Source organism: Heptranchias perlo, unplaced genomic scaffold (genome assembly GCF_035084215.1).
Source record: "Heptranchias perlo isolate sHepPer1 unplaced genomic scaffold, sHepPer1.hap1 HAP1_SCAFFOLD_59, whole genome shotgun sequence".
Lineage (NCBI taxonomy): Eukaryota > Metazoa > Chordata > Chondrichthyes > Hexanchiformes > Hexanchidae > Heptranchias > Heptranchias perlo.
In genome coordinates this window covers 3,778,744-3,806,299 of record NW_027139612.1, presented here as the reverse complement: position 1 = coordinate 3,806,299, position 27,556 = coordinate 3,778,744, and the positions used below count along the sequence as shown (strand labels likewise).

Below are 27,556 nucleotides of genomic sequence, written 5' to 3'. Positions count from 1 at the left end.
TGGTGCAGTCTCGGAGCAGTCTGGGGTGACTGCGTGCACTGTGGGATCACTGGGGACACTCTGCGCATTTTTTTTGCCATTTTTCCAAGATGGTAGCCGTACTTGCTGCCATTTTGTCTAAGATGCCGATGTGCTGGTCGTGTGTCAATACACACATATCGTTGCTATCGTTATTGTTGTTGTGGTGCCCATTGTCTGCCTGAGAAGGGACCGGCCGCGGACCCCACTACAGGGGATGGACCAATGCCTCACCTGGAGGCGACCAATTGAAGCATTCCCCAGAGGGGACCAACCGAGGTCTCCTGCTCAGGCTGCAACCAAACAGGGCCCACGTCAGTTCGGTCTGTTCACTGCCCCGGGGTTTAATTTCTTCTCTGGGCCCTGGTTTTGGGGCCTCGGTTTAACATGTTCCTGTTCGATTGTGACCCATGTCGAGAAGTGAATGATGCCAAAAATTGCTCCCTGAACTGTCTTCGATCTCCCAGCTCAGATTGGATGAGTTCACCTCACCGACCATTAATTCGGATCCCCACAAACTGCTGAGTGAATGGATTAACACTTTCTGACCAAATCTTCAAAGAAGGCAGAGGGAAAATCATGCACAACAGCGATTTATTGACTTGGAATTCATAATTATCATGATTTAAACTTTGAGTATACCAATAATAATACATATAAACAGTTGTAGACAGGGGCATCTGAGAATTTAAAAAGATAATTAATAGGCAGATACTTAAAACAATGAATAACCGATTGTAAAAGTAGCTGAGAGTATCACCGTAATTCAGCATTAGCTGGATCACTGATTATCACATTATAGTTCAGATCAGTGTCTGACACGACAGCAGATTGGTGAGACTTATTTAGGATTCAGTATATAGATATCTGACAATTTACCCCACAAGATCGCCAGCCTAAGGAATCGAGGAGAGAATAAATTCATCCCGCGCGTGAGAGCAAAACGGGCGATAGTGAATTGGCAGCTCGTTTTCGACTCTGACTGATTTTATTTTCAATTGACTGTTGCTTTTAACGATGAGATGGACCCCTCTGCCCATTTTAGTGGACGGAACAGATCCAGCAACATGAACACAAGAAGGCATGGGGAGTCCCTGGTGTTCCGATGAACATTGATCCAACATTGACCGAGTGTCCCACTGCAGCCCAGACTGAGACCCACCCTGGGCCCTTCCTGTCTGTACATTGACCCAGTGTCCCACTGCAGCCCAGACTGAGCCCCACCCTGGGCCCTTCCTGTCTGTGCATTGACCCAGTGTCCCACTGCAGCCCAGACTGAGCCCCACCCTGGGCCCTTCCTCTCTGTACATTGACCCAGTGACCCACTCCAGCCCAGAATGAGCCCCACCCTGGACCCTTCCTGTCTGTACATTGACCCAGTTTCCCACTGCACCCCAGACTGAGCCCCACCCTGGGCCCTTCCTGTCTGTACATTGACGCAGTGTCCCACTGCAGCCCAGACTGAGCCCCACCCTGGGCCCTTCCTGTCTGTACATTGACCCAGTGTCCCACTGCAGCCCAGACTGAGCCCCACCCTGGGCCCTTCCTGTCTGTGCATTGACCCAGTGCCCCACTGCAGCCCAGACTGAGCCCCATCCTGGGCCCTTCCTGTCTGTACATTGACCCAGTGCCCCACTGCAGCCCAGACTGAGCCCCATCCTGGGCCCTTCCTGTCTGTACATTGACCCAGTGCCCCACTGCAGCCCAGACTGAGTCCCACCCTGGACCCTTCCTGTCTGTACATTGACCCAGTGTCCCACTGCAGCCCAGACTGAGCCCCACCCTTGGACCATCCTCTCTGTACATTGACCCAGTGCCCCACTGCAGCCCAGACTGAGCCCCACCCTGGGCCCTTCCTGTCTGTACATTGACCCAGTGTCCCACTGCAGCCCAGACTGAGCCCCACCCTGGGCCCTTCCTGTCTGTACATTGACGCAGTGTCCCACTGCAGCCCAGACTGAGCCCCACCCTGGGCCCTTCCTGTCTGGACATTGACACAGTGTCCCACTGCAGCCCAGACTGAGCCCCACCCTGGGCCCTTCCTGTCTGTACATTGACCCAGTGGCCCACTGCAGCCCAGACTGAGCCCCACCCTGGGCCCTTCCTGTCTGTACATTGACCCAGTGTCCCACTGCAGCCCAGACTGAGCCCCACCCTGGGCCCTTCCTCTCTGTACATTGACCCAGTGACCCACTCCAGCCCAGACTGAGCCCCACCCTGGGCCCTTCCTGTCTGTACATTGACCCAGTGTCCCACTGCAGCCCAGACTGAGCCCCACCCTGGGCCCTTGCTGTCTGTACATTGACCCAGTGCCCCATTGGGGACCATCCAGCCCCGGATATCCGGCAGAATCAGCGCTGGGGGACCGGGTGACTGAGTCTCGTGACCCTGTCGCTGGGCCTCTGACGTCACAATGGGAGACGACGCTCGCTCAGCTCGAGCTGGAAACCGTTAAAGGGCCGTTCGGATTTGAACCTGGAGCGAGGCCGGTTAAAGGGGAGGGACAGAGAATCGGCCAAAAATGTTCATATCATGAGACCAGGAATGGTTCTAAATTGAAATGTTCATATTTCCACTCTCAGTCCGGGTCTGGATTCCCGCAGTGACTCCAGGTTTCTCTTTCCGTTTGGACAGAACAGTTTCAATGACAGCCTGAAACAGATTAAAGATTAAACAGGAAAAAAACAGATTGAACAACAGTGTAAATAACAGGGAGACTGGGGTTAATATTTCAATAATAATTACAGATAAATATTACCCATAAAAGGGACTGAATCCCACTGATATTTTATTTATTACATTAAACATTAACACAAACACTCACCCGATCTGCTCCAGACTCTTGCGGGTCAGTATGAGGGAGCGGAGAGCGGGGACAGATCGGTCTGTGAAGGAGTTTGATCCCAGGGACAGATCCGTCAGTGACCGGTTTGTGCTGAGAGCGGAGACGAGATCCTCGGTACAAGAATCTGTGAGACCGACATCATCCAGACTGGGGATCAGAGAAAGAGAAATAACAGGAATCAGGGTGAATCCTGAGTGTTTATTAATAACACTGATACTGATATTAATAAACACTGTACATTATTAGTAACACTACTACTGATACTAATCATAATGTACAGTGTTTATTAATAACACTATTACTGACAATAATAATGTACAGAATTTAATAACGCTATTACTGATACTAATAATGTACAGTGTTTAACACGATTACTAATACTAATAAAGTAGTGCTCATTAATAACACTATTACTGACATTAATAATAATGTACAGTGTTTATTAATAACACTATTACTGGCACCGATAATAAAGTACAGTGTTTATTAAAAACACTATTATTGATACTACTAATAATATACAGCGTCAGACATCCAGTTATTATAAACAAAATCTCACACAGTGATACTTACTCCAGTTCCTGTATTTTACAGTCCGGGTTCCTCAGAGCCGCAGACAGTAGTTTCACTCCTGAATCTCCCAGTTTATTATAACTCAGGGTGAGAACCGTCAGTGACAGGTTTGCACTGAGAGCGGAGGAGAGATCCTCGCTACAAGAATCTGTGAGATCATTACCCCATAACCTGGAGATCAGAGAAAGAAATTGGAGATAGACAGAGACGAACAGAGATAACAGGAATCAGAGTAAATTCCCAGTATTTATTTATATTATTATGACTGATACTGACATTCATGTACCATGTTCAGCATCCAATTAATATACACAATCTGGTACTTACCCCAGTTTCTGTATTTTACAGTCCGGGTTCCTCAGAGCCTCAGACGGTAGTTTCACTGCTGAATTTCCCAGTTTATTATTGCTCAGGTCCAGACCCGTAAGTGACCGGTTTGTCGTGAGAGCGGAGGAAAGATCCTTGATACAGGAATTTGTGAGATCGTTATCACATAACCTGCAGATCAGAGTGAGAAAGGAAGAGACAGAGACGATCAGAGATAACAGGAATCAGAGTAAATTCCCAGTATTTATTTGTATTATTATTACTTATACTGACATTAATTTACAGTGTCCAGCATCCAGTTATTATAAACACAATCTCACACAGTCTGATACTTACTCCAGTTCCTGTATTTTACAGTCCGGGTTCCTCAGAGCCTCAGACAATAGTTTCACTCCTGAATCTCCCAGTTTATTGCTCCCCAGTCTAAACACAAACAGACCGAGAGTGAGAAACAAACTGAATCCAATCCCCGATCTGATACAATTTTTCTCTGATATTACAGGAAACACTGAAAAATCTTTTGGAAATTAATAACCAGATTTCCCTGTCACTGACAATGAATCGCACTCTGTCCGACGCTCCATATATTCAGGGACTGTCAGTAAATGTATTTATTAAATAAACTGCTGTCTGTGTGAAGCCTTTAAATGTCCCTTATTCCGGTCTCATCCCCTGATGATCAGAATTACCCTCCTGGAGGTCAGTGACCGGTCCCGTCATGTTTGGGGAAACTTGACTCATTTCTGCTGCTTCTTAAATTCCAGATTTTATGGGAATGGGGCGATTTTCCCCGAATTAAATGATAAAGCGGTGATTACCTGTACTTTATGCAGTATTATATTAATCTGTATAATATCTCGGGGTGAGTTATATTGTGAAACGACGCTAACTGCTGCTGTAAAATCCGTCCCACAGGATTTTATGTCACAAGGAACGTTTATTGTGTTCTGTTACAAGTTTTCAATGTCCCTGCACTCCGCGATTATAGGGGAGGGGAGTCTCTCTGTTTTATCACATTAAACTGGCTCTACATTTAGTTCAGGTGTAACGGGCCTGACAGTTCTTGGGAATTTTCTGAAGTTCCGTCGCCGAACAGAGCCTCTCACAAATGAGGGCAGATTATGGGTAATTCCCGACACTGCCCCTGGTTCACCCAGGAGCCTCCCGCTGTGTGTGGGGCCTCACCGCTGGCCGGTGTGTGTCTGTACTCCTGGGCTCATATCCCACAACCCGTTCGATTGGAACCTTTTTACCGGCAGATTTTAGTTCACAAATCCCACTGAAGTGTCGGCCTGGATTAATGAGCGAGGGGCCTGAATCCACGACCTTCTGACTCAGAGGCACGAGTGCTGCCAGCTGGGTGAAGAGATGGTGGATGTATTGGAGAGTGTGAAGGGCAGTGTCATTGATGAGTTAAGATAACATACCGACGTCCAACGGGGAAAGCTCAGCCCGCCCATTGACGGGTGTGTGCCCGAAAGCTGTGTTTTGCTCTTTGTTACTGAATGATTGGAGTTTCTGCTTCCCTCTCCTGCACACGTTGACAGTCCGGTGTCACCTGCACCCACACCTCGGTAAGAGGGAGGGATGCTCCGACACACAGACTGCTCAGTTAGTGTTGGCCAACGTGGAAGTAATAGTGAGAAGAAATCTCTTCAATGGGCGTATCTCCGACAGTAAGAAAAACAGCAATAAATATTATTTATTGCAATTAAATTATCAGACTCTTTCAGTGACCTGTATTTACTGATCCGATAAAGACTGTAAAATCCCGACTCGTTCACAAGGATCAATTTTAGATTCTTCAGTCCTGAGGGAATTACTAACCGATCCTCTTATCATTTGTCATGTTTGGGTTGAATCTGCTTCTCTCTGGTTTAACAGAACTGTTTGTTTCCCTTCATTATGGAGCAACAATACAATTTGTGCCTGTTTTACAATTGGCCTAACAGTTAGAGACAAATAAACAGTTACCTCAACACCTGGCATTTGTGCACTACGGTTCCCAGCCGCTGGAGTCCTTCACACTGGATGGAGCATTTCTGTAGATCGAGGTGTTTTATTGTATCACAGAGTCCAATGACATGAGACAGCACCGCACAGTCAATCGGGGTCAGTCGCAATCCACTAAATGTTAGTGTTTCCATCGATCCCACTGTGACCCGAGCCAGTGTTTGATTCTGAGACTCAAACAGGTAGTGGAATGTGTTCAGGAGGTCCCTTTTCCCAGTTTCACTCTCTGTTTTTCCAATCTCTCTTTCAACCTTCTCCTTCACCCAGTCAATCACTCCGCAGATTTTTTGATGAAGAAATGGACCCAGAAACTCCTCCAGGGGCCGAGCTGACTGTGAGGAGGAGAGACCAACAACAAAACGGAGAAATATCTCAAATCGCCCATCTTCCTTGCTGTGGGCTTCACTGAGGAGTTTCCGGATGTCCCCTGGATCTGCAGTCAGGAATTGTGCGAGTGCGGCCACAAACTCTTGGATGGTGAGGTGCGGGAATGTGTAAACCACACTCTGGGCAGAATCATCTCTCTCCAAAAGTTCCATCATGAACCCAGACAGGAACTGGGAAGGTTGCAGATTGTACTTGATCAAATCTCCATTTCTAAACACAATCTTCTTCTCGGAGACTCCACTGAAGGCCATCTCACCGATCTTCAGTAACACATCACGGGGGGATTCAATCTCTCGGCCATGGTTTTTCAGAATGTTGTAAATATAGTAGGAATATAGTTGGGTGATGGTCTTGGGAACTCGCTGCTGTTTCCTGTCTCTTTGTGTGAAGAAGGGACCCAGTGACAGACAGAGGATCCAGCAGTAGGAAGGGTTGTAACACATGGTGTACAGGAGCTCGTTCTCCTCCACATGTTTGAAAACAGCTGCTGCCACCACCTGATCTTCAAAATACTTGTTGAAATATTCCTTCCGTTCTTCACCAACAAATCCCAGGATTTCAGCCCAGACACTGATCTCAGCCTTTTCCAATAAATGTAATGCAGTGGGGCGGCTGGTCACGAGCACTGAACATCCTGGGAGCAGCTTGTGCTGTATTAAACTGTACACAATGTCAGACACTTCACACCGGTCTTCAGGATCTGTGCACATGTAATCAGCCTCTGTATTTATCCGATTGTTATCAAAATCGATACTGTCCTTGAATTCATCTAAACCATCGAATATAAACAGTAATCCCTCTGGGTTCTTCCAGAGCTCTCCCAGAATATTCCTAAAGTAAGGATACAGATCTAGTATCAGATTCCTCAGGTTTATTCTACAGTTAATTGCGTTCAAATCCCGGAATTTAAAACTGAAAACAAATTGAAAGTGTGGGTATATTTTCCCAGTGGCCCAGTCATAAACAATCTTTTGTACCATTGTTGCTTTTCCAATCCCCGCGACTCCACTCACTGCTGCTGAACTCCCAGATTTGGATTTTCTCCGGGAAAAACTGCTCTCGAACAATTGGTCAGTTCGGATTTTTTCCAGTTCTCTCCGGAGATGTTTCTCTCTCCACTCTTCATGGTCTCGGCCTCTTGCCAGCAGTTCATGTTCTACAAGTGTCCGATCTCGAACAGTAGAAATGACCGTTAGCTCAGTGTATAGAGTGACCAGCTGGAAAATCTTAACCTTCTCCTTTATTCGGATCGTGTTCACTCTCAGTGTTTCAGTTTGGACCCGGAGTCTTTCCTTGTGTTTCTATTGAACATCTTCAATTTGAACAGACAGAAAGTGATTCTCAATGGTAGTTGTATTAACATAAAAACAAATTCTCAATATCACTTTACTATTCAGTAAAATGTTCCGAGATTGAACTCCCAGCTTCAATAGAGGTGCGAGCAGGAAATTAAACTCTGTTACTGGAAACCTCGCTTGAAAGTGAATAATGGCGGAGAAAAGTTTCAAATCCTCACTTGATTCTAATATTTACTGAACATGGAGATTTCTATGAAGGTGATATTTTCCCTCTGATGATTAATACTATCAGCCCTGCCCTGTACCATGGACATCTCGTTACAAATCCAAACGTGATTCTTTTATACGAAACTAGAGGTTCTCGTGGAATAATTTATGAAACCGTCAGTGGTGCTGACCTTTGCAGAAATGGGAATTGGGGTATTGGGTATCAGTCGGAAAGGGATAGCTTGTGAATGGGCAGATGTTTCACTCTTATTGTATCGGACCTCGGGCAGGTTATATGGGATATTGTGTGCATTGGGAGAGGGATTGACTGTGAGTTGACAGAAGTTCCACTGTTATTGTATCAGACCTTAAGCAGGTTATCTGTGATATTGTGGCCATTGGGAGAGGGACAGACTGTGAATGGACAGAAGTTCCACTGTTATTGTATCAGACCTTAGGCAGGTTATCTGGGATATTGTGGGCACTGGGAGAGGGACAGACTGTGAATGGACAGAAGTCCCACTGTTATTCTATCAGGCCTTGTGCAGGTTATCTGGGATATTGTGGGCATTGGGAGAGGGACAGACTGTGAATGGACAGAAGTCCCACTGTTCATGTACCAGATCTCGGACAGGTTATCTGGGATATTGTGGACATTGGGAGAGGGACAGACTGTGAATGGACAGAAGTCCCAATGTTATTGTATCAGACCTTGTGCAGGTTATCTGGGATATTGTGGGCATTGGGAGAGGGAGACTGTGAATGGACAGAAGTCCCACTGTTAATGTATCAGACCTTGCGCATGTTATCTGGGATATTGTGGGAACTGGGAGAGGGCCAGACTGTGAATGGACGGAAGTCCCACTGTTCATGTATCAGATCTCGGGCAGGTTATCTGGGATATTGTGGGCATTGGGAGAGGGATAGACTGTGAATGGACAGAAGTTCCATTCTTATTGTATCAGTCCTCGGGCAGGTTATCTGGGATATTGTGGCCACTGGGAGAGGGACAGACTGTGAATGGGCAGAAGTTCCACTGTTGTTGTATCAGACCATGGGCAGGTTATCTGGGATATTGTGGGCACTGGGAGAGGGACAGACTGTGAATGGACAGAAGTTCCACTGTTATTGTATCAGACCGCGTGCATGTTATCTGGGATATTGTGGGCACTGGGAGACGGACAGACTATGAATGGACAGAAGTCCCACTGTTAATGTATCAGGCCTTGTGCAGGTTATCTGGGATATTGTGGGCATTGGGAGAGGGACAGACTGTGAATGGACAGAAGTCCCACTGTTCATGTATCAGATCTCGGGCAGGTTATCTGGGATATTGTGGGCATTGGGAGAGGGACAGACTGTGAATGGACAGAAGTCCCAATGTTATTGTATCAGACCTTGTGCAGGTTATCTGGGATATTGTGTGAATTCGAGAGGGACAGACTGTGAATGGACAGAAGTCCCAATGTTATTGTATCAGACCTTGTGCAGGTTATCTGGGATATTGTGGGCACTGGGAGAGGAACAGGCTGTGAATGGACAGAAGTCCCACTGTTAATGTATCAGACCTTGCGCATGTTATCTGGGATATTGTGGGAACTGGGAGAGGGCCAGACTGTGAATGGACGGAAGTTCCACTGTTGTTGTATCAGACCTTGTGCAGGTTATCTGGGATATTGTGGGCACTGGGAGAGGAACAGGCTGTGAATGGACAGAAGTCCCACTGTTAATGTATCAGACCTTGCGCATGTTATCTGGGATATTGTGGGAACTGGGAGAGGGCCAGACTGTGAATGGACGGAAGTCCCACTGTTCATGTATCAGATCTCGGGCAGGTTATCTGGGATATTGTGGGCATTGGGAGAGGGATAGACTGTGAATGGACAGAAGTTCCACTGTTATTGTATCAGACCTTGTGCAGGTTATCTGGGATATTGTGGGCACTGGGAGAGTGACAGACTGTGAATGGACAGAAGTTCCACTGTTGTTGTATCAGACCATGGGCAGGTTATCTGGGATATTGTGGGCACTGGGAGAGGGACAGACTGTGAATGGACAGAAGTTCCACTGTTATTGTATCAGACCTCGTGCATGTTATCTGGGATATTGTGGGCACTGGGAGACGGACAGACTATGAATGGACAGAAGTCCCACTGTTAATGTATCAGGCCTTGTGCAGGTTATCTGGGATATTGTGGGCATTGGGAGAGGGACAGACTGTGAATGGACAGAAGTCCCACTGTTCATGTATCAGATCTCGGGCAGGTTATCTGGGATATTGTGGGCATTGGGAGAGGGACAGACTGTGAATGGACAGAAGTCCCAATGTTATTGTATCAGACCTTGTGCAGGTTATCTGGGATATTGTGTGAATTCGAGAGGGACAGACTGTGAATGGACAGAAGTCCCAATGTTATTGTATCAGACCTTGTGCAGGTTATCTGGGATATTGTGGGCACTGGGAGAGGAACAGGCTGTGAATGGACAGAAGTCCCACTGTTAATGTATCAGACCTTGCGCATGTTATCTGGGATATTGTGGGAACTGGGAGAGGGCCAGACTGTGAATGGACGGAAGTTCCACTGTTGTTGTATCAGACCTTGTGCAGGTTATCTGGGATATTGTGGGCACTGGGAGAGGAACAGGCTGTGAATGGACAGAAGTCCCACTGTTAATGTATCAGACCTTGCGCATGTTATCTGGGATATTGTGGGAACTGGGAGAGGGCCAGACTGTGAATGGACGGAAGTCCCACTGTTCATGTATCAGATCTCGGGCAGGTTATCTGGGATATTGTGGGCATTGGGAGAGGGATAGACTGTGAATGGACAGAAGTTCCACTGTTATTGTATCAGACCTTGTGCAGGTTATCTGGGATATTGTGGGCACTGGGAGAGTGACAGACTGTGAATGGACAGAAGTTCCACTGTTGTTGTATCAGACCATGGGCAGGTTATCTGGGATATTGTGGGCACTGGGAGAGGGACAGACTGTGAATGGACAGAAGTCCCACTGATATTATATCAGGCCTCGGGCAGGTTATCTGGGATATTGTGGGCACTGGGAGACGGACAGACTGTGAATGGACAGAAATTCCACTTTGACCCTGAGAAAAGGTTCCGTCCCCTCACCCTCTCCATCACATAGACCGCCTTCTTTCACCTCCATATCACCCGCCTCCTCTACCCACTCAGCCCATTTGCTGCTGAAACCCCCATCAATGTCTCTATTACCTCAAGACTCAACTGTTCAAAGGCTCCCCTGACCAGCCTCCCACCTTCTGTAAACTTGAGCTCGTATCCAACGCGCACCAAGACCCGGTCACCCATCACCCCTGTGCACACTGATCTACATTGACTCCCGGTTCGGAAAAGACTCTATTTTAAAATTCTCATTCGTATTTTAAAATCCCTTCATGGCCCTCGCCCCTCCCTGTCTCTGTGATCTCCTCCAGTCCTGTGATCCTCCAATTCTTGCATCTTGCGCCTCCCCGATTTCCATCACTCCGCCACTGGTGGATTTGCCTTCAGCTGCCTAGGCCCTAAACTCTGGAATTCCCTCCCTAAACCTCTCCGTTTCTTAACAGAAGTCCCAATATCATTGTATCAGACCTCTGGCAGGTTATCTGGGATATTGTGGGCACTGGGAGAGGGACAGACTGTGAATAGACAGAAGTCCCTCTGTTTAACCTCGGTGGTGGGGAAACTTTTAGAAACGGGACTCGGGTTGGTTATCTGTGGTACTACCTGTACTTCTATAGTCATTTGATCACAGGTATGGATTACTGCCATTCTGAAGGTACAGAGGGGAATCAGAAAGATGATTTAAGATATTAGAGTTCAGGTTGAGGGAATGGCGAGAGGGTTTGATGTATTTTGTTTGGGCAAGAAACTTTGGTATTGAAATGTTTTAATGGAATTCAGAACATTAGTGCAGGAAACAGGCTCACAAAATAATTAATAATGGAGAAGGGAAGTCAGGGTAATTTTCTCACCCAAAGGGCCCGAGGGCATGGGAAGGACACTAAAGGGACAGTGTAAGTGGGGTGAAGAGATAATTGAACGTGTTTCTGTGGATACACTGAGAGGAGGGGGAGGTGGGGTCATCTCTCTAACAGGGACAGGCTTAATTGGGCCAAATGGCCTTTTCCTATCCCTCATCATTCTCCTGTTATATTGTGTTTCCGAAATTGTCAACAATTTTTCAGCAGTTTCACACCGACATTGAATGTGTTTTTCGAACAGTCCTTTCATGTCACCGATTAGAATGAGAATTACTGCCCACATCATTCAGTGTAATGTTAGTGCAGAAAACATTCACAGTTCATTTCAACTGTTCTCCCAATAATTATACTCCATTGTTTCATTTTGGTCTCAATTTCCTATAATGCAGGTTTGGGAAATTACAAATATGTTTCCATTTGTCATTATATTGGGTCTAAAAAGATCCTGAGTTAAAGGACTATTATTTGAGTAGAATTAGGTTCTCTCTTTCATTGCCATTCTAAATCAAGCCCATAACTTCCTAATTACCCTGAACATTGTCTTTCCCTCACAATCCTCCAAGGATTAATGATCAATTGTGTGAACATCTGTACATCTTCTCAGAGCAGATTGAAAACTTTGATGTCTCATTCTGTTCTGTGAAATGAAAACATTTTAATGTTTCGCATTTCTCCACCTCTTTCCCTACAGTTGATGGTGGGCAGATTTCCCGGGGAGCAGGTAACCCATAACGTCTGGCTCATGGCACTGCTCATTAATTGTGAGCCCAGAACATCTGTGCGGCACATCGGAGCTGTGTATGGGGATTGACAGTGTATCAGGATCCTGCCTGGTGTGTATGGGGATTGACAGTGTATCAGGATCCTGCCAGGTGTGTATGGGGATTCAGTGTATCAGGATCCTGCCTGGTGTGTATGGGGATTGACAGTGTATCAGGATCCTGCCAGGTGTGTATGGGGATTCAGTGTATCAGGATCCTGCCAGGTGTGTATGGGGATTCACAGTGTATCAGGATCAAGCCAGGTGTGTACGGAGATTCACAGTGTATCAGGATCCTGCCAGGTGTGTATGAGGATTCACAGTATATCAGGATCCTGCCAGGTGTGTATGGGGATTCATAGTGTATCAGGATCCTGCCAGGTGTGTATGGGGATTCACAGTGTATCAGGATCCTGCCAGGTGTGTATGGGGATACACAGTGTATCAGGATCCTGCCAGGTGTGTATGGGGATTGACAGTTTATCAGGATCCTGCCAGGTGTGTCTGGGGATTCACAGTGTATCAGGATCCTGCCTGGTGTGTGGGGATTCACAGTGTTTCAGGATCCTGCCAGGTGTGTATGGGGATTCAGAGTATCAGGATCCTGCCAGGTGTGTATGGGGATTCAGAGTATCAGGATCCTGCCAGGTGTGTATGGGGATTCACAGTGTATCAGGATCCTGCCTGGTGTGTGGGGATTCACAGTGTTTCAGGATCCTGCCTTTTGTGTGTGGGGATTTACAGTGTATCAGGATCCTGCCAGGTGTGTATGGGGATTCACAGTGTGTCAGGATCCTGCCAGGTGTGTATGTAGTTGGATTAATTGGAGTAATACAAACTCACTAATAATTCAAAACTCGGAGTGACTTTTAACTTCAAGCTACGCAAAACATTCTTTTCCTGCGATGCCAGGGCACCTCACAGATGTGTATGAAGTGCTGCAGTGTATTAGGATCCTGCCAGATGCATGCGGTTTCACAGGATTAAAAACAAATGAAAATTAACTTTTTTTCTGTTTCCTCCACCCTTTGAACTTCTGATTCCAAGATTCTGACAATCTCTGAACAAAAAACTACAGTCAAACATTCTGATTCTCATAAGTGGAATAAACGGTTTGAAACCCCCATTTCATCACTTACCTTTCAGGTGACTGGGTATTTCAGATAAACCTCGTCCGATGTTCATATAATCAAATGGATCAGGACCTGTTTAAATCAATGAGCTTTCATGAAATCAGATCTGTGTAATATTATAGTAAATTCTGCAGTGTTTCAATCTGAAATTGAATTCAGTGTGTGATTTTACCGTACCAAGTTCCTGCATCTCTTTCAGTATTTTATCCAACTTTGGTAATCTGTGCATTTTCACAAAGGATTCCCACATCACCCTTCGGGCCCGGGAGCCTTTCTCCATCACCAGATTTAGGAGAAGTTTGGAACTTGCCGCCCTGTTTCCCTTCTCCGCGAGCTCAGTGACTTTCTGTAAAGAATAATAATGAATATATTGAGGAGTGGAGTGAAAGACAAAGACTGAGAATCAGAAGGAAAGGAGCTGCTCCGTGATGGGATCTCCCAGTTTATATTGAGGAGTGGAGTGAAAGACAAAGACTGAGAATCAGAAGGAAAGGAGCTGCTCCGTGATGGGATCACCCAGTTTATATTGAACACAAAGTAATCACTGGGCCGGGTTCTGATCCATCCTGAACATGGGCAAAATATTCTGTAAACATCTTGATTCATTAACAACAACAACACAGCACCTTTAATATAGAAAAATGTCCCACGGCGATTCACAGGAGTGGTATCATACAATGGGCCCGAGACAAAGGAAGGCATATTATTAGGGATGACCAAAAGCTGGATAAAGAATCAAATTTTAAAGAGAAGAGGGAGATACAGAGGCGGAGGATTTTAGGAAGTGAATTCCAGAGCCTGGGTCCAAAAACTGCGGAATGCTCGGCCACCGCTGGTAGGGCGATGGGGAGAGGCACAAGATGCCAGAGTCAGAGCAAGAGAGAATTCTAGTGAGGGGCAGGACCTTGAAGTGATTTAAACAGGAGGATGGGAATTTAAAATTGAAGTCATTCGAGAACTGCGATAGGTGAACGAGCACAGGAGTGAGGGGTGAGCGGGACGGGGGAGGGACAGGTTACAGGCAGCAGCGTTTTGGATGTGTTGAAGTTTACAGAAAGCGGAGGATGGGAAGCCGGCCAGGAGAGCATCGGAATAGTTGCATCCGGAGGAAATTTCCTCCAATTAAATATTGGGAAGACCGAAACCATCCCTTTGTCACTTCCACACTCCACCATTCCAATGGTGTCCTGGCCGGCCTCCCACCTTCCAGCCTCCGTAAATTTGAGCTCATCCAAAACTCTGCTTCCCGCAGCCTAACTCACACCAAGTCCCGTTCATCCAACACCCCTGTGCTAGCTGACCTACATTGGCTCACGATCCGGAAACTGATCGATTTTAAAATTCTCATCCTTGTGCACAAATCCTACCATGGCCTTGCCTCTCCTTATCTCTGTAACCTCCTCCAGCCCTACAAACCCCTCAGATCTCTGCACTCCTCCAATTCTGACCTCTTGTGCATCCCCGATTGTCGTTGCTCCATCATTGGTGGCCGTGCCTTCAACTGCCGAGTCCACAAGCTCTGAAAGTTCCCTCCCTAAACGTCTCCGCCTCTCTACCTCGCTCTCCTTTCCTTTAAGACGCTCCTCAAAACCTGCCTCTTTGACCAAGCTTTTGATCACCTCTCTGAATATCTCATGTGGCTCGGTGTCAAATTTTGTTTTGATAATCGCTCCTATGAAGCACCTTGGGACGAATTATTATGTTAAACGCGTGATATAAATGCATGTTGCTGTTGTCGTTTTCCTTGTCTTTCTCTGTACAGATATTGACTGATCCATTGGGTATTATCATCTCTTCCTATCATTGGTTCAGATTCAAATATTTTCAGTTTTATCCATTTCTTCCCTATTTGGCCTGTTTCTGTTCTGTAACATTCTATGATTCTAAGATGTGATATTCTGTCACTTCTGTTACATTTAAATAATCCAAACTCATTCTGTGTCCATTCCACTTACGTGATATTCCTGCCCACTGAAATGGTCCTCGCCTGTTAACATGAGACTGAGTCCCTCCACCCCCTCTTCAATCGCCTGTTCAAGTCTGTCCCGGTAGAATTTCGTCAACTGGAACAGCTGGTAATCGTCGCACTTTGTCAGGAACTCAGTGATTGCAGGGTTCAGACCTGTGAACAAAAATGGAGAAAACTAAACACATTATTGACTTTCTATCCGGGCGGCTACATTTCCTCTTATACCAAACGTCTGAAGCCTCCTGTCACATTATCAAACACCTTCTGAAAACCGATAAACACCGCATGTGCTGCCTTCCATCGTTCCGTACAGTCAATTCTTAAAAACCGGTGTTTAAATATGTGAAACACGACTTGTCTACGGCGAATCAGTTCCAGCCTCCCCTGATCATCCCCTGTATCTCTAAATGTTCACTAATTCAACCTGGAATTACAGATTCGAGGAGTTTGCCCACTGCTGACGTACACTAATTGATCTCCAGTTACCGGGTTTACCTTCTCTCCCTCTTGAACAGATACATTACTTTGTCTCTTTCTAATCCGTTTCTATATCCAAAGTCTCCTCCCTGACTTCATTTAACCGCATTGGTTGTAGGTCCAGTGGCTTCTTCACTTTGACTATTTTTCTCAGATCCAAATCCTTCTCTAGTTATCTCTGACATCCTCCTCCAGTACACCCACATTCCCACCAACACCATCAGTGTTAGAATCTTCATTAATCTCCCCGCAAAATGATATAACCAGGAAGATTTCGCTGAATCCGTGTAAACCTAAACCATGTGGTCTGATAGCTCCTGGACCATATCTCTTATGATTCTGACTTTCCAAATGTGTTTGGAATGATTTGTACATTCATAGACACAAAACTGAATCCAAACTCCGATTTTGGGGGTAATTTACCTATAATTCGTTTTTCTTTCCCCCTCGACATCCATAACTTTATCTCTCAATACTTAAAAACCTCCTACCCTTTTTCCTGCCAATATCATTTCATTACTTCATAAATCATCTGTTCCTGCCCCAACAGTTTTATTAATTCCACTCTTAAGTCTCAGATCCAGATAGGTCCCCCCCTCCGGTCATATCAACTGAAACCTTCCCGCTGCTCCTTTCACCAAGTCTGTAAAACCATTGTTGGTCGGTTCAGACTGTGACCGTCCCTTCCCTTCTCCCTGAACTCACTCTATCCCCAAGACCGTGAACCCTTCCCTCCTGCTCCATTCACCCAGTCTGTAAAACCATTGTTGGTCGGTTCAGACCGTGACCGTCCCTTCCCTTCTCCCTGAACTCACTCTATCCCCAAGACCGTGAACCCTTCCCTCCTGCTCCATTCACCCAGTCTGTAAAACCATTGTTGGTCGGTTCAGACCGTGACTGTCCCTTCCCTTCTCCCTGAACTCACTCTATCCCCAAGACCGTGAACCCTTCCCTCCTGCTCCATTCACCCAGTCTGTAAAACCATTGTTGGTCGGTTCAGACCGTGACCGTCCCTTCCCTTCTCCCTGAACTCACTCTAGTCCCCAAGACCGTGAACCCTTCCCTCCTGCTCCATTCACCCAGTCTGTAAAATCATTGTTGGTCGGTTCAGACCGTGACCGTCCCTTCCCTTCTCCCTGAACTCACTCTAGTCCCCAAGACCGTGAACCCTTCCCTCCTGCTCCATTCACCCAGTCTGTAAAATCATTGTTGGTCGGTTCAGACCGTGACCGTCCCTTCCCTTCTCCCTGAACTCACTCTAGTCCCCAAGACCGTGAAACCTTCCCTCCTGCTCCATTCACCCAGTCTGTAAAATCATTGTTGGTCGGTTCAGACCGTGACCGTCCCTTCCCTTCTCCCTGAACTCACTCTAGTCCCCAAGACCGTGAACCCTTCCCTCCTGCTCCATTCACCCAGTCTGTAAAATCATTGTTGGTCGGTTCAGACCGTGACCGTCCCTTCCCTTCTCCCTGAACTCACTCTAGTCCCCAAGACCGTGAAACCTTCCCTCCTGCTCCATTCACCCAGTCTGTAAAATCATTGTTGGTCGGTTCAGACCGTGACCGTCCCTTCCCTTCTCCCTGAACTCACTCTAGTGCCCAAGACCGTGAACCCTTCCCTCCTGCTCCATTCACCCAGTCTGTAAAATCATTGTTGCTCGGTTCAGACCGTGACCGTCCCTTCCCTTCTCCCTGAACTCACTCTATCCCCAAGACCGTGAACCCTTCCCTCCTGCTCCAGCCCTGCAGCCACACATTGACCTGCCGCATATTTCCCTCTTTAAGTGGCCCACCGTAAAACAATCCAGAGATCAACACCTGAAGGCCTTGTTTAATGTGTCGAGCCTCAGTCTCAATATTCCCTGTATAATCGTATTTCTATCCATGTTATTGGGTCCGATCATGACTATTCTCTGCTCCCCTTTCCTTTCCAGAGATCGTCCCACCTGTTCCTGGAAATTTTTCCCTCTGACACCAGGGAGGCAACTTACCATTTGGAACCTGCTCAGGGCTGCAGAAGAGTCTGTATATTCCCCAGACTATAGAATCTCCCACCACTATCGCTTTCCTATTGCTGTGCCCCACCTGCCTCTCACCCCTGCCCCACTCGGGGTGTCCACCTGCTCCCCGGTCTCACACTGTTAATCCTCTGAGACACTGTCTCTATCCACCTTACAGTACCCAACACCAGTTATCTATTGGACAGTTCCAGTACTCAGGAGATCCCTCCACCTGTGACTGCACTGTCCCTCTGGATGGTCACTCACTTCCCTCTATCTGCACAGTATCTGTGCTGTTACCTCTTCCTGTGGTGAGCTGCAGGTTACTGCTCGTGATCTGGACCCTTTGTGAGGTCAGAAATTATATTTTGATGAATTTTCTGAACCTACCTGTGTCCATTCTCATTCTTGTTGAAGATGTTGGATCTCCTCCCCTATTTGAACCTTCAGCCATGGTGGTGACAGATTCCCAGATTCTGATGCTCTGTAATAAATATATTAATATGAAGTTAGACAGAAATATTAAAATGAGGAGAGCGTTGCCTTGTTAAACATGATACCAAGTCCCTCCTCCCCCATCAGTACAACATTTGTTAGCTCTGGGATCGAGCATTTCACGAGTGTTATGATCAACGTTCCACATCAGGTGTGAAACAGACAGCTGCCCAGTGAAACCCACTGAGTCCTTGTTCTCCACCATAAATTCTCCCGCTTCTGACCGTGATGGACTCACATTTGTCTTCACTAATCTTTTTCTTTTTAAATACTTGTAGAAGATTTTACAGTCCACTTTTATGTTCCTTCCACGTTTACTCTCATACTCTGTTTTTCCTCTTAATCATCTTGGTCCTTTTTCGCTGAATTCTAAACTGCTCCCAATCCTCAGGTTTGCTGCTTTTTCTGGTAACTTTATATGACTCTTCTTTGAATCTATCCTTAATCTCTTTTGTTAGCCTCGGCGGAGCCACGTTTCCTTTTGTGTTTTTGCACCAGAAAGGAATGAATGACCAGAAATATGGCCCACTCTTCGTCTTAGGATAAACCCAATCACTGAAACTATCGATAGTTGGTGGGGAATTGAGGGGAAACATCTCTCGGGGCCTCTCCAGACACAAAGGGGAATGTGTCTTTTTCTGATCCAAAGTGGATGACCTCACACTTGCCCACATAAAACACCATCTCCCACAGTTTTCCTCACTCACTGAGTCTGTCTGTGTCCCTGGTTTCCAGTTCCCCAATAGGGTCAGATTCTGTTTTCAGCACAAAGTAACAGGTAATGAAATCTACCCTTTTATTAGGTATATTAAGGTGACATGCAGCTAAGGCGGGAAATGGAGTTGAGGTACAGATCGGTTACGATCTAATAGAGTGACGGGACAGGTTCGAGGGGCTGAACGGCGTCCTCCTGTTCCTGTCTAATGTCATTGGGTGGAGTGTGAAACAAACGGGTGATGATACAGTGTCACACACTTTGGGGAAGGCATTGTGTCACCACACGATGGCAGTGTACCCTGTGAGAGAGACAGTGAGAGAGGATGCCTCTGAACATCAGTGAGTGTGAGAGAGAGAGGATGCCTCTGAACATCAATGAGTGTGAGAGAGAGAGAGGATGCCTCTGAACATCAATGAGTGTGAGAGAGAGAGAGGATGCCTCTGAACATCAATGAGTGTGAGAGAGAGAGAGGATGCCTCTGAACATCAATGAGTGTGAGAGAGAGAGGATGCCTCTGAACATCAATGAGTGTGAGAGAGAGAGGATGCCTCTGAACATCAATGAGTGTGAGAGAGAGAGGATGCCTCTGAACATCAATGAGTGTGAGAGAGAGAGGATGCCTCTGAACATCAATGCGTGTGAGAGAGAGAAGATGCCTCTGAACATCAATGAGTGTGAGAGAGAGAAGATGCCTCTGAACATCAGTGAGTGACTGAGTGTTTTGTGTGGAGAGAAGTGCCAGGATGATGAAACCCGACCTTTAACCATCAACGATTTGTAAAATCCGGCACAGACTGGGATTGAACAAGTTAAATTGCCAGAAGACACGTGTCCATATCACAGGTTGGATCAGACACAGCAAGTGGCGTCTCGGGGCAAAGGATCAGAAACCTCTTCCTCATATCGATCCAAAGTTGGAGGAAGTGAGGTTCCCACAAACGGAAAATTTTCGCTTCTGTCTCTGCGAGTTTCAGCATTTTGCTTTTACTTTGTGTCACTCGGGCATAAATGTTGAGACCCACTCAGTTCCCCCTTCAGTGTGATTTTTTTACCAGAAGGCTTCTTCAATCCCAGTGCTTTTTGATTAAAGTAGATCTGGGTTACAATTCGACCCTAACATCCACCTGAGAATAATGGGGTCACCCGCATTTGGTGTTGATTGATTCTCTGCATTAGGTTTTATCTTTAATTCTGATCACCATCTGGTTTCCACCCAGAACCGTGTGTGTGATGAGAGAAAGAGGGGAGATTGACTTTACCCTCCAGTCTCCAGGTTACAAACCGTCGCCAGCAGAAGGGGGCGATGCAACAGATCTACTTTACCCCCTAGTCTCCAGATGACAAACCGCCGTCAGCAGAGGCGTGCGATGCAACAGATCTACTTTACCCCCCAAGTCTCCAGGTTACAAACCTCAGTCAGCAGAGGGGGGCGATGCAACAGATCTCGTTTCCGTTCCTTGAGCTCGCTGACAACTTACAGCCGGCAAATGGAAAGAAGTGTTTTGAACTTTGTGTCGCTGCAATTATATTTGTTTTTCATAGAACACATATTATAACCCCGCCATTTCTTAACAATGGTATTACTGAAAATGATCTCTTTATAATATGAAAGTAACTTTACACACCAGACTTGTACTTTAATCTAAAGGACCTGTCTCAGTGATGTTTTAAAATCACATATTAAAACACGGTCCTCTATTTATACCTGTTAAGTTAGATTAAAGATATTTATTAATCGATAAACGGATGGTTAGAAAAAGGCTTTTAAGATTAATATGTGTCGATAACCAGGGGACACAGATTTAAGATAATTGACAAAAGAACCAGGGCGGGGGGTGGGGGAAATGAAGAGATTTTCATTTTGATGTGGCCAGATATTATGATCTGGAATGCACTACCTGAACGGGTGGTGGAAGCAGATTCAATAGTAACTTTCAAAAGGGAATTGGATAGAATAATGGAATGATTACAGCATCAAAGGAGGCCATTCAGGCCATCGAGCCTGTGCCAGCTCTTTGTAAGAGCATTCAAGTTCGTCCCATTCCCCCGCTCATTCCACGCAGGTCTGCAAATATTTTCCCTTACACAATTTATCCAATTCGCTTTTGAAATTTATTATTGAATCTGCTTCCACCACCCTGTCAGGCAGCGCATTCCAGATCATTAAACTCACTGAATGTGGTTCTTTCGCCAATCACCTTTAATGTGTGTCCTCTGGTTTTTGATCCTTCCGCCAATGGGAACAGTTTCTCTTTATTTACTTTATCTAAATCGCCATGATTTTGAACACTTCTATCAAATCAAAGAGCAGGGAAATGAATCTGGATTGTATCGGGACAAACATCGCTCTCAGTTTAATAAAAAGAACCCTCGGCAGAGGCCGGGAGCTGGATCATGTGATCACCCAGAACATTATTTTGTGCTTTGTATCAGAATAATCAATTGGAAGAAATTTTACAAATCATTAAATAAGATTTACGCATCATTTAATCACCAGTTTATATTTAAATGATAATCATTTAATTCAACTACAATTGTTAAATCCAGAAATAGATTTACTGATGGGAAATAACATTAAGTTAAACCCAATATCCAGTTCCGAATTTTAAGTTGATTTATTTTGACTGTTGGATAGGAAATATATTTGAATTCGGTAACACTGTCTGGCACGACCTTAACTCACAGTGTAATATCGATATTATCGGGGCTATAAAGGTGGGTTCTTTCCGAGTTGGTGCTGGGGGCGGGGAGACACTGTATATCTGCTAGGCACTGCCTCAGACTGGAGTCACCTCTTAGATCAAACCCCTTTTCTCTAAAACACACACAAGATTCATTTGTGACTGTGTGTTTTGAGACAGAAACTGATCTCACTTCACATTTCATTGCACGGCCTCATGCTGGATAATTGTACTCGGTGATCAGACTCTCCCAGTCTCATTCTCACCATTTCCCCCATTACCTTGTAACTTTTGTGGACTGTCTACAGGACCAGTGTTTATCTGAGTAAATGGGACTTTCTCTTACCTTTCTCCTCAGTCGATCTATGGAAGCTTTTTGAATCGGAAGGATTCTCTCTGGTTGCTGCTCTCACAATCCTGTGCTGATTCACCTGCTGTTGTTCATCAGTCTACAATCCCTGTTTACTTCCAGCTGTGGACTTTTCTCAATCACTCCGTCATTCACCAGGATATCTAATTATGGCGGGGCAGAAAATGACATCAATATTGACGGTGTGAAGGAGAATCTAATCTAAACTTTTCCTTAAATATTGAATTTAATACACTGTTTGATGAACTCTGTTCCCACATTCCATGTCTCTTCACCATCCCGACCACAATATGTGATCGTTTCATTCTCCTGCCCCAGTTTGAGGCAATTCCCTCTCCATGTGCCACCCCTGTTTTTAGGATCATATTTTCCTCTGGATTCTGATCCACTCCCTTCCCTCCGTGTGGCCCCCAGTCCCGCACAGTCTGATCCTGATCCACCCCTTCCCTCCGAGTGGCCCCCAGTCCCGCACAGTCTGATCCTGATCCCCCCTTCCCTCCGAGTGGCCCCCAGTCCCGCACAGTCTGATCCTGATCCACCCCTTCCCTCCGAGTGGCCCCCAGTCCCGCACAGTCTGATCCTGATCCACCCCTTCCCTCCGAGTGGCCCCCAGTCCCGCACAGTCTGATCCTGATCCACCCCTTCCCTCCGAGTGGCCCCCAGTCCCGCACAATCTGATCCTGATCCCCCCTTCCCTCCGAGTGGCCCCCAGTCCCGCACAATCTGATCCTGATCCTTCCCTCCGAGTGGCCCCCTGTCCCGCACAGTCTGATCCTGATCCACCCCTTCCCTCCGAGTGGCCCCCAGTCCCGCACAGTCTGATCCTGATCCCCCCTTCCCTCCGAGTGGCCCCCAGTCCCGCACAGTCTGATCCTGATCCACCCCTTCCCTCCGAGTGGCCCCCAGTCCCGCACAGTCTGATCCTGATCCACCCCTTCCCTCCGAGTGGCCCCCAGTCCCACACAGTCTGATCCTGATCCACCCCTTCCCTCCGAGTGGCCCCCAGTCCCGCACAATCTGATCCTGATCCCCCCTTCCCTCCGAGTGGCCCCCAGTCCCGCACAATCTGATCCTGATCCTTCCCTCCGAGTGGCCCCCTGTCCCGCACAGTCTGATCCTGATCCACCCCTTCCCTCCGAGTGGCCCCCAGTCCCGCACAATCTGATCCTGATCCTTCCCTCCGAGTGGCCCCCTGTCCCGCACAGTCTGATCCTGATCCACCCCTTCCCTCCGAGTGGCCCCCAGTCCCGCACAGTCTGATCCTGATCCCCCCTTCCCTCCGAGTGGCCCCCAGTCCCGCACAGTCTGATCCTGATCCACCCCTTCCCTCCGAGTGGCCCCCAGTCCCGCACAGTCTGATCCTGATCCACCCCTTCCCTCCGAGTGGCCCCCAGTCCCGCACAGTCTGATCCTGATCCACCCCTTCCCTCCGAGTGGCCCCCAGTCCCGCACAATCTGATCCTGATCCCCCCTTCCCTCCGAGTGGCCCCCAGTCCCGCACAATCTGATCCTGATCCTTCCCTCCGAGTGGCCCCCTGTCCCGCACAGTCTGATCCTGATCCACCCCTTCCCTCCGAGTGGCCCCCAGTCCCGCACAGTCTGATCCTGATCCCCCCTTCCCTCCGAGTGGCCCCCAGTCCCGCAGTCTGATCCTGATCCCCCCTTCCCTCCGAGTGGCCCCCAGTCCCGCACAGTCTGATCCTGATCCCCCCTTCCCTCCGAGTGGCCCCCAGTCCCGCACAGTCTGATCCTGATCCACCCCTTCCCTCCGAGTGGCCCCCAGTCCCGCACAGTCTGATCCTGATCCACCCCTTCCCTCCGAGTGGCCCCCAGTCCCGCACAGTCTGATCCTGATCCACCCCTTCCCTCCGAGTGGCCCCCAGTCCCGCACAATCTGATCCTGATCCCCCCTTCCCTCCGAGTGGCCCCCAGTCCCGCACAATCTGATCCTGATCCTTCCCTCCGAGTGGCCCCCTGTCCCGCACAGTCTGATCCTGATCCACCCCTTCCCTCCGAGTGGCCCCCAGTCCCGCACAGTCTGATCCTGATCCCCCCTTCCCTCCGAGTGGCCCCCAGTCCCGCAGTCTGATCCTGATCCCCCCTTCCCTCCGAGTGGCCCCCAGTCCCGCACAGTCTGATCCTGATCCCCCCTTCCCTCCGAGTGGCCCCCAGTCCCGCACAGTCTGATCCTGATCCCCCCCTTCCCTCCGAGTGGCCCCCAGTCCCGCACAGTCTGATCCTGATCCTTCCCTCCAAGTGGCCCCCAGTCCCACACAGTCTGATCCTGATCCTTCCCACCGAGTGGCCCCCAGTCCCGCACAGTCTGATCCTGATCCTTCCCTCCGAGTGGCCCCCAGTCCCGCACAGTCTGATCCTGATCCTTCCCTCCGAGTGGCCCCCAGTCCCGCACAGTCTGATCCTGATCCTTCCCTCCGAGTGGCCCCCAGTCCCGCACAGTCTGATCCTGATCCTTCCCTCCGAGTGGCCCCCAGTCCCACAGTCTGATCCCCCCCTTCCCTCCGAGTGGCCCCCAGAACCGCACAGTCTGATCCTGATCATTTCCTCTGAGTAGCCCCCAGTCCCGCACAGTCTGATCCTGATCCCCCCTTCCCTCCGAGTGACCCCAGCCCCGCACAGTCTGATCCTGATCCCCCCTTCCCTCCGAGTGGCCCCCAGACCCGCACAGTCTGATCCTGAACCCCCCTTCCCTCCGAGTGGCCCACAGACCCGCACAGTCTGATCCTGATCCCCCCCTTCCCTCCGAGTGGCCCCCAGTCCCGCACAGTCTGATCCTGATCCTTCCCTCCGAGTGGCCCCCTGTCCCGCACAGTCTGATCCTGATCCTTCCCTCCGAGTGACCCCAGCCCCGCACAGTCTGATCCTGATCCCCCCTTCCCTCCGAGTGGCCCACAGACCCGCACAGTCTGATCCTGATCCCCCCCTTCCCTCCGAGTGGCCCCCAGTCCCGCACAGTCTGATCCTGATCCTTCCCTCCGAGTGGCCCCCAGTCCCGCACAGTCTGATCCTGATCCTTCCCTCCGAGTGGCCCCCTGTCCCGCAGTCTGATCCTGATCCTTCCCTCCGAGTGGCCCCCAGTCCCGCACAGTCTGATCCTGATCCTTCCCTCCGAGTGGCCCCCAGTCCCGCACAGTCTGATCCTGATCCTTCCCTCCGAGTGGCCCCCAAACCCGCACTCGATTGACTGAACAATACCGAGACCCCCTCCCATCAGTTCATCAAATACCGAGACCCCCTCCCGTCAGTTCATCAAATACCGAGACCCCCCCCTCAGTTCATCAAATACTGAGACCCCCCCCTCAGTTCATCAAATACCGAGACCCCCTCCCATCAGTTCATCAAATACTGAGACCCCCCCCCTCAGTTCATCAAATACTGAGACCCCCCCTCAGTTCATCAAATACCGAAACCCTCCCCTCAGTTCATCAAATACTGAGACCCCCCCCCCTCAGTTCATCAAATACTGAGACCCCCCCCTCAGTTCATCAAATACTGAGACCCCCCCCCCTCAGTTCATCAAATACTGAGACCCCCCCCTCAGTTCATCAAATACTGAGACCCCCCCCCCTCAGTTCATCAAATACTGAGACCCCCCCCCCCTCAGTTCATCAAATACTGAGACCGCCCCCCTCAGTTCATCAAATACTGAGACCCCCCCCCCTCAGTTCATCAAATACTGAGACCCCCCCCATCAGTTCATCAAATACTGAGACCCCCTCCCCTCAGTTCATCAAATACTGAGACCCCCCCCCCTCAGTTCATCAAATACTGAGACCACCCCCCTCAGTTCATCAAATACTGAGACCCCCCCCCTCAGTTCATCAAATACTGAGACCCCCCCCTCAGTTCATCAAATACTGAGACCCCCCCTCAGTTCATCAAATACTGAGACCCCCCCTCAGTTCATCAAATACTGAGACCCCCCCCTCAGTTCATCAAATACTGAGAGCCCCCCCCTCAGTTCATCAAATACTGAGACCCCCCCACTCAGTTCATCAAATACTGAGACCCCCCCCCTCAGTTCATCAAATACTGAGACCACCCCCCTCAGTTCATCAAATACTGAGACCACCCCCCTCAGTTCATCAAATACTGAGACCACCCCCCTCAGTTCATCAAATACTGAGACCCCCTCCTCAGTTCAAATACTGAGACCCCCCCCCTCAGTTCATCAAATACTGAGACCCCCCCCTCAGTTCATCAAATACTGAGACCCCCCCTCAGTTCATCAAATACTGAGACCCCCCCCCAGTTCATCAAATACTGAGACCCCCCCTCAGTTCATCAAATACTGAGACCCCCCCCTCAGTTCATCAAATACTGAGACCACCCCCCTCAGTTCATCAAATACTGAGACCCCCTCCTCAGTTCAAATACTGAGACCCCCCCCCTCAGTTCATCAAATACTGAGACCCCCCCCTCAGTTCATCAAATACTGAGACCCCCCCCTCAGTTCATCAAATACTGAGACCCCCCCTCAGTTCCTCCTTCTCTCTGATTGTTTTTCCCGGGAGTTTATTCAATCCCCGGGGCCGGGGTTTTGATTAAAGGAGCTCCGGCTCTCAGTCTCGGGACCCGGGCTGATCTAATCTCCGATCCACAGATCTCCCCGCGCCCCGCCATCTCCGGAGGGAGGGGGGAGATCACCGAGACCGACCGCCCGCTCATCTCAAGCTCCCCTCACTCACCCGCCCGCCCGCTCCCTCCATCCACAGGGCGGCGGCTCCGTCCGTCCGCGGGGGGTGAGGTGGATTCAGCCTCACTCACTCACCTTCTCTCTCTTTTTTTCTCTCCATTACACCCGCTCCGCCTTGGCCGCCATTTTGTCTCCAAACCGCCTTCTTCTCCACCGACTGCGCTCCATCCGGGGTTGGGCGGGTCGGGGCATGCGCACTGCGGACATTCACCGTCAATTAACGCCCCCTCCCAGAGTCCGCCCCTGCGATTGGGTCAGAACCCGCTGATTGACATCCCCGTTGACCAATCGGGGCTCGGTCCCCGCCCCGCGCTTGATTAACTGACCGCGAGGGGGGCGGTGCGGCCCCGATCACGAGACGGCTGATTTTAAAACTGCGCGGCCGTTAAACCGAAACCGCGCGAGCCGGGAGTGCGCGTGATGTCAGTCACCTGGGTGGATCATTTTCAGCTACAGGCACGATGGGCAGAATGGCCTCCTGGGTCATAAATTTCTATGATTCTGAGATGGTATGTGGTTCTGTGCCATGTGATATTTGATTCTATTAATACAGTCAGTGATGGAGAGGG

At 48.6% G+C, this 27,556-nt stretch overlaps 1 protein-coding gene across 1 annotated transcript; it reads right to left on the bottom strand.

Annotated features, from left to right (window-relative positions):
• Positions 1–595: 595 nt before the first annotated feature.
• Positions 596–27,168, bottom strand: LOC137316358 (NACHT, LRR and PYD domains-containing protein 3-like). The gene is given in 12 exon segments (XM_067980425.1): positions 596–2,670; positions 2,843–3,010; positions 3,437–3,607; positions 3,764–3,934; positions 4,100–4,186; positions 5,738–7,475; positions 13,571–13,636; positions 13,742–13,910; positions 15,520–15,686; positions 18,400–18,493; positions 22,250–22,416; positions 27,063–27,168. Coding segments are annotated over 10 exon segments (2,889 nt in total). The 5' UTR covers positions 18,464–18,493; positions 22,250–22,416; positions 27,063–27,168; the 3' UTR covers positions 596–2,582.
• Positions 27,169–27,556: the final 388 nt, after the last annotated feature.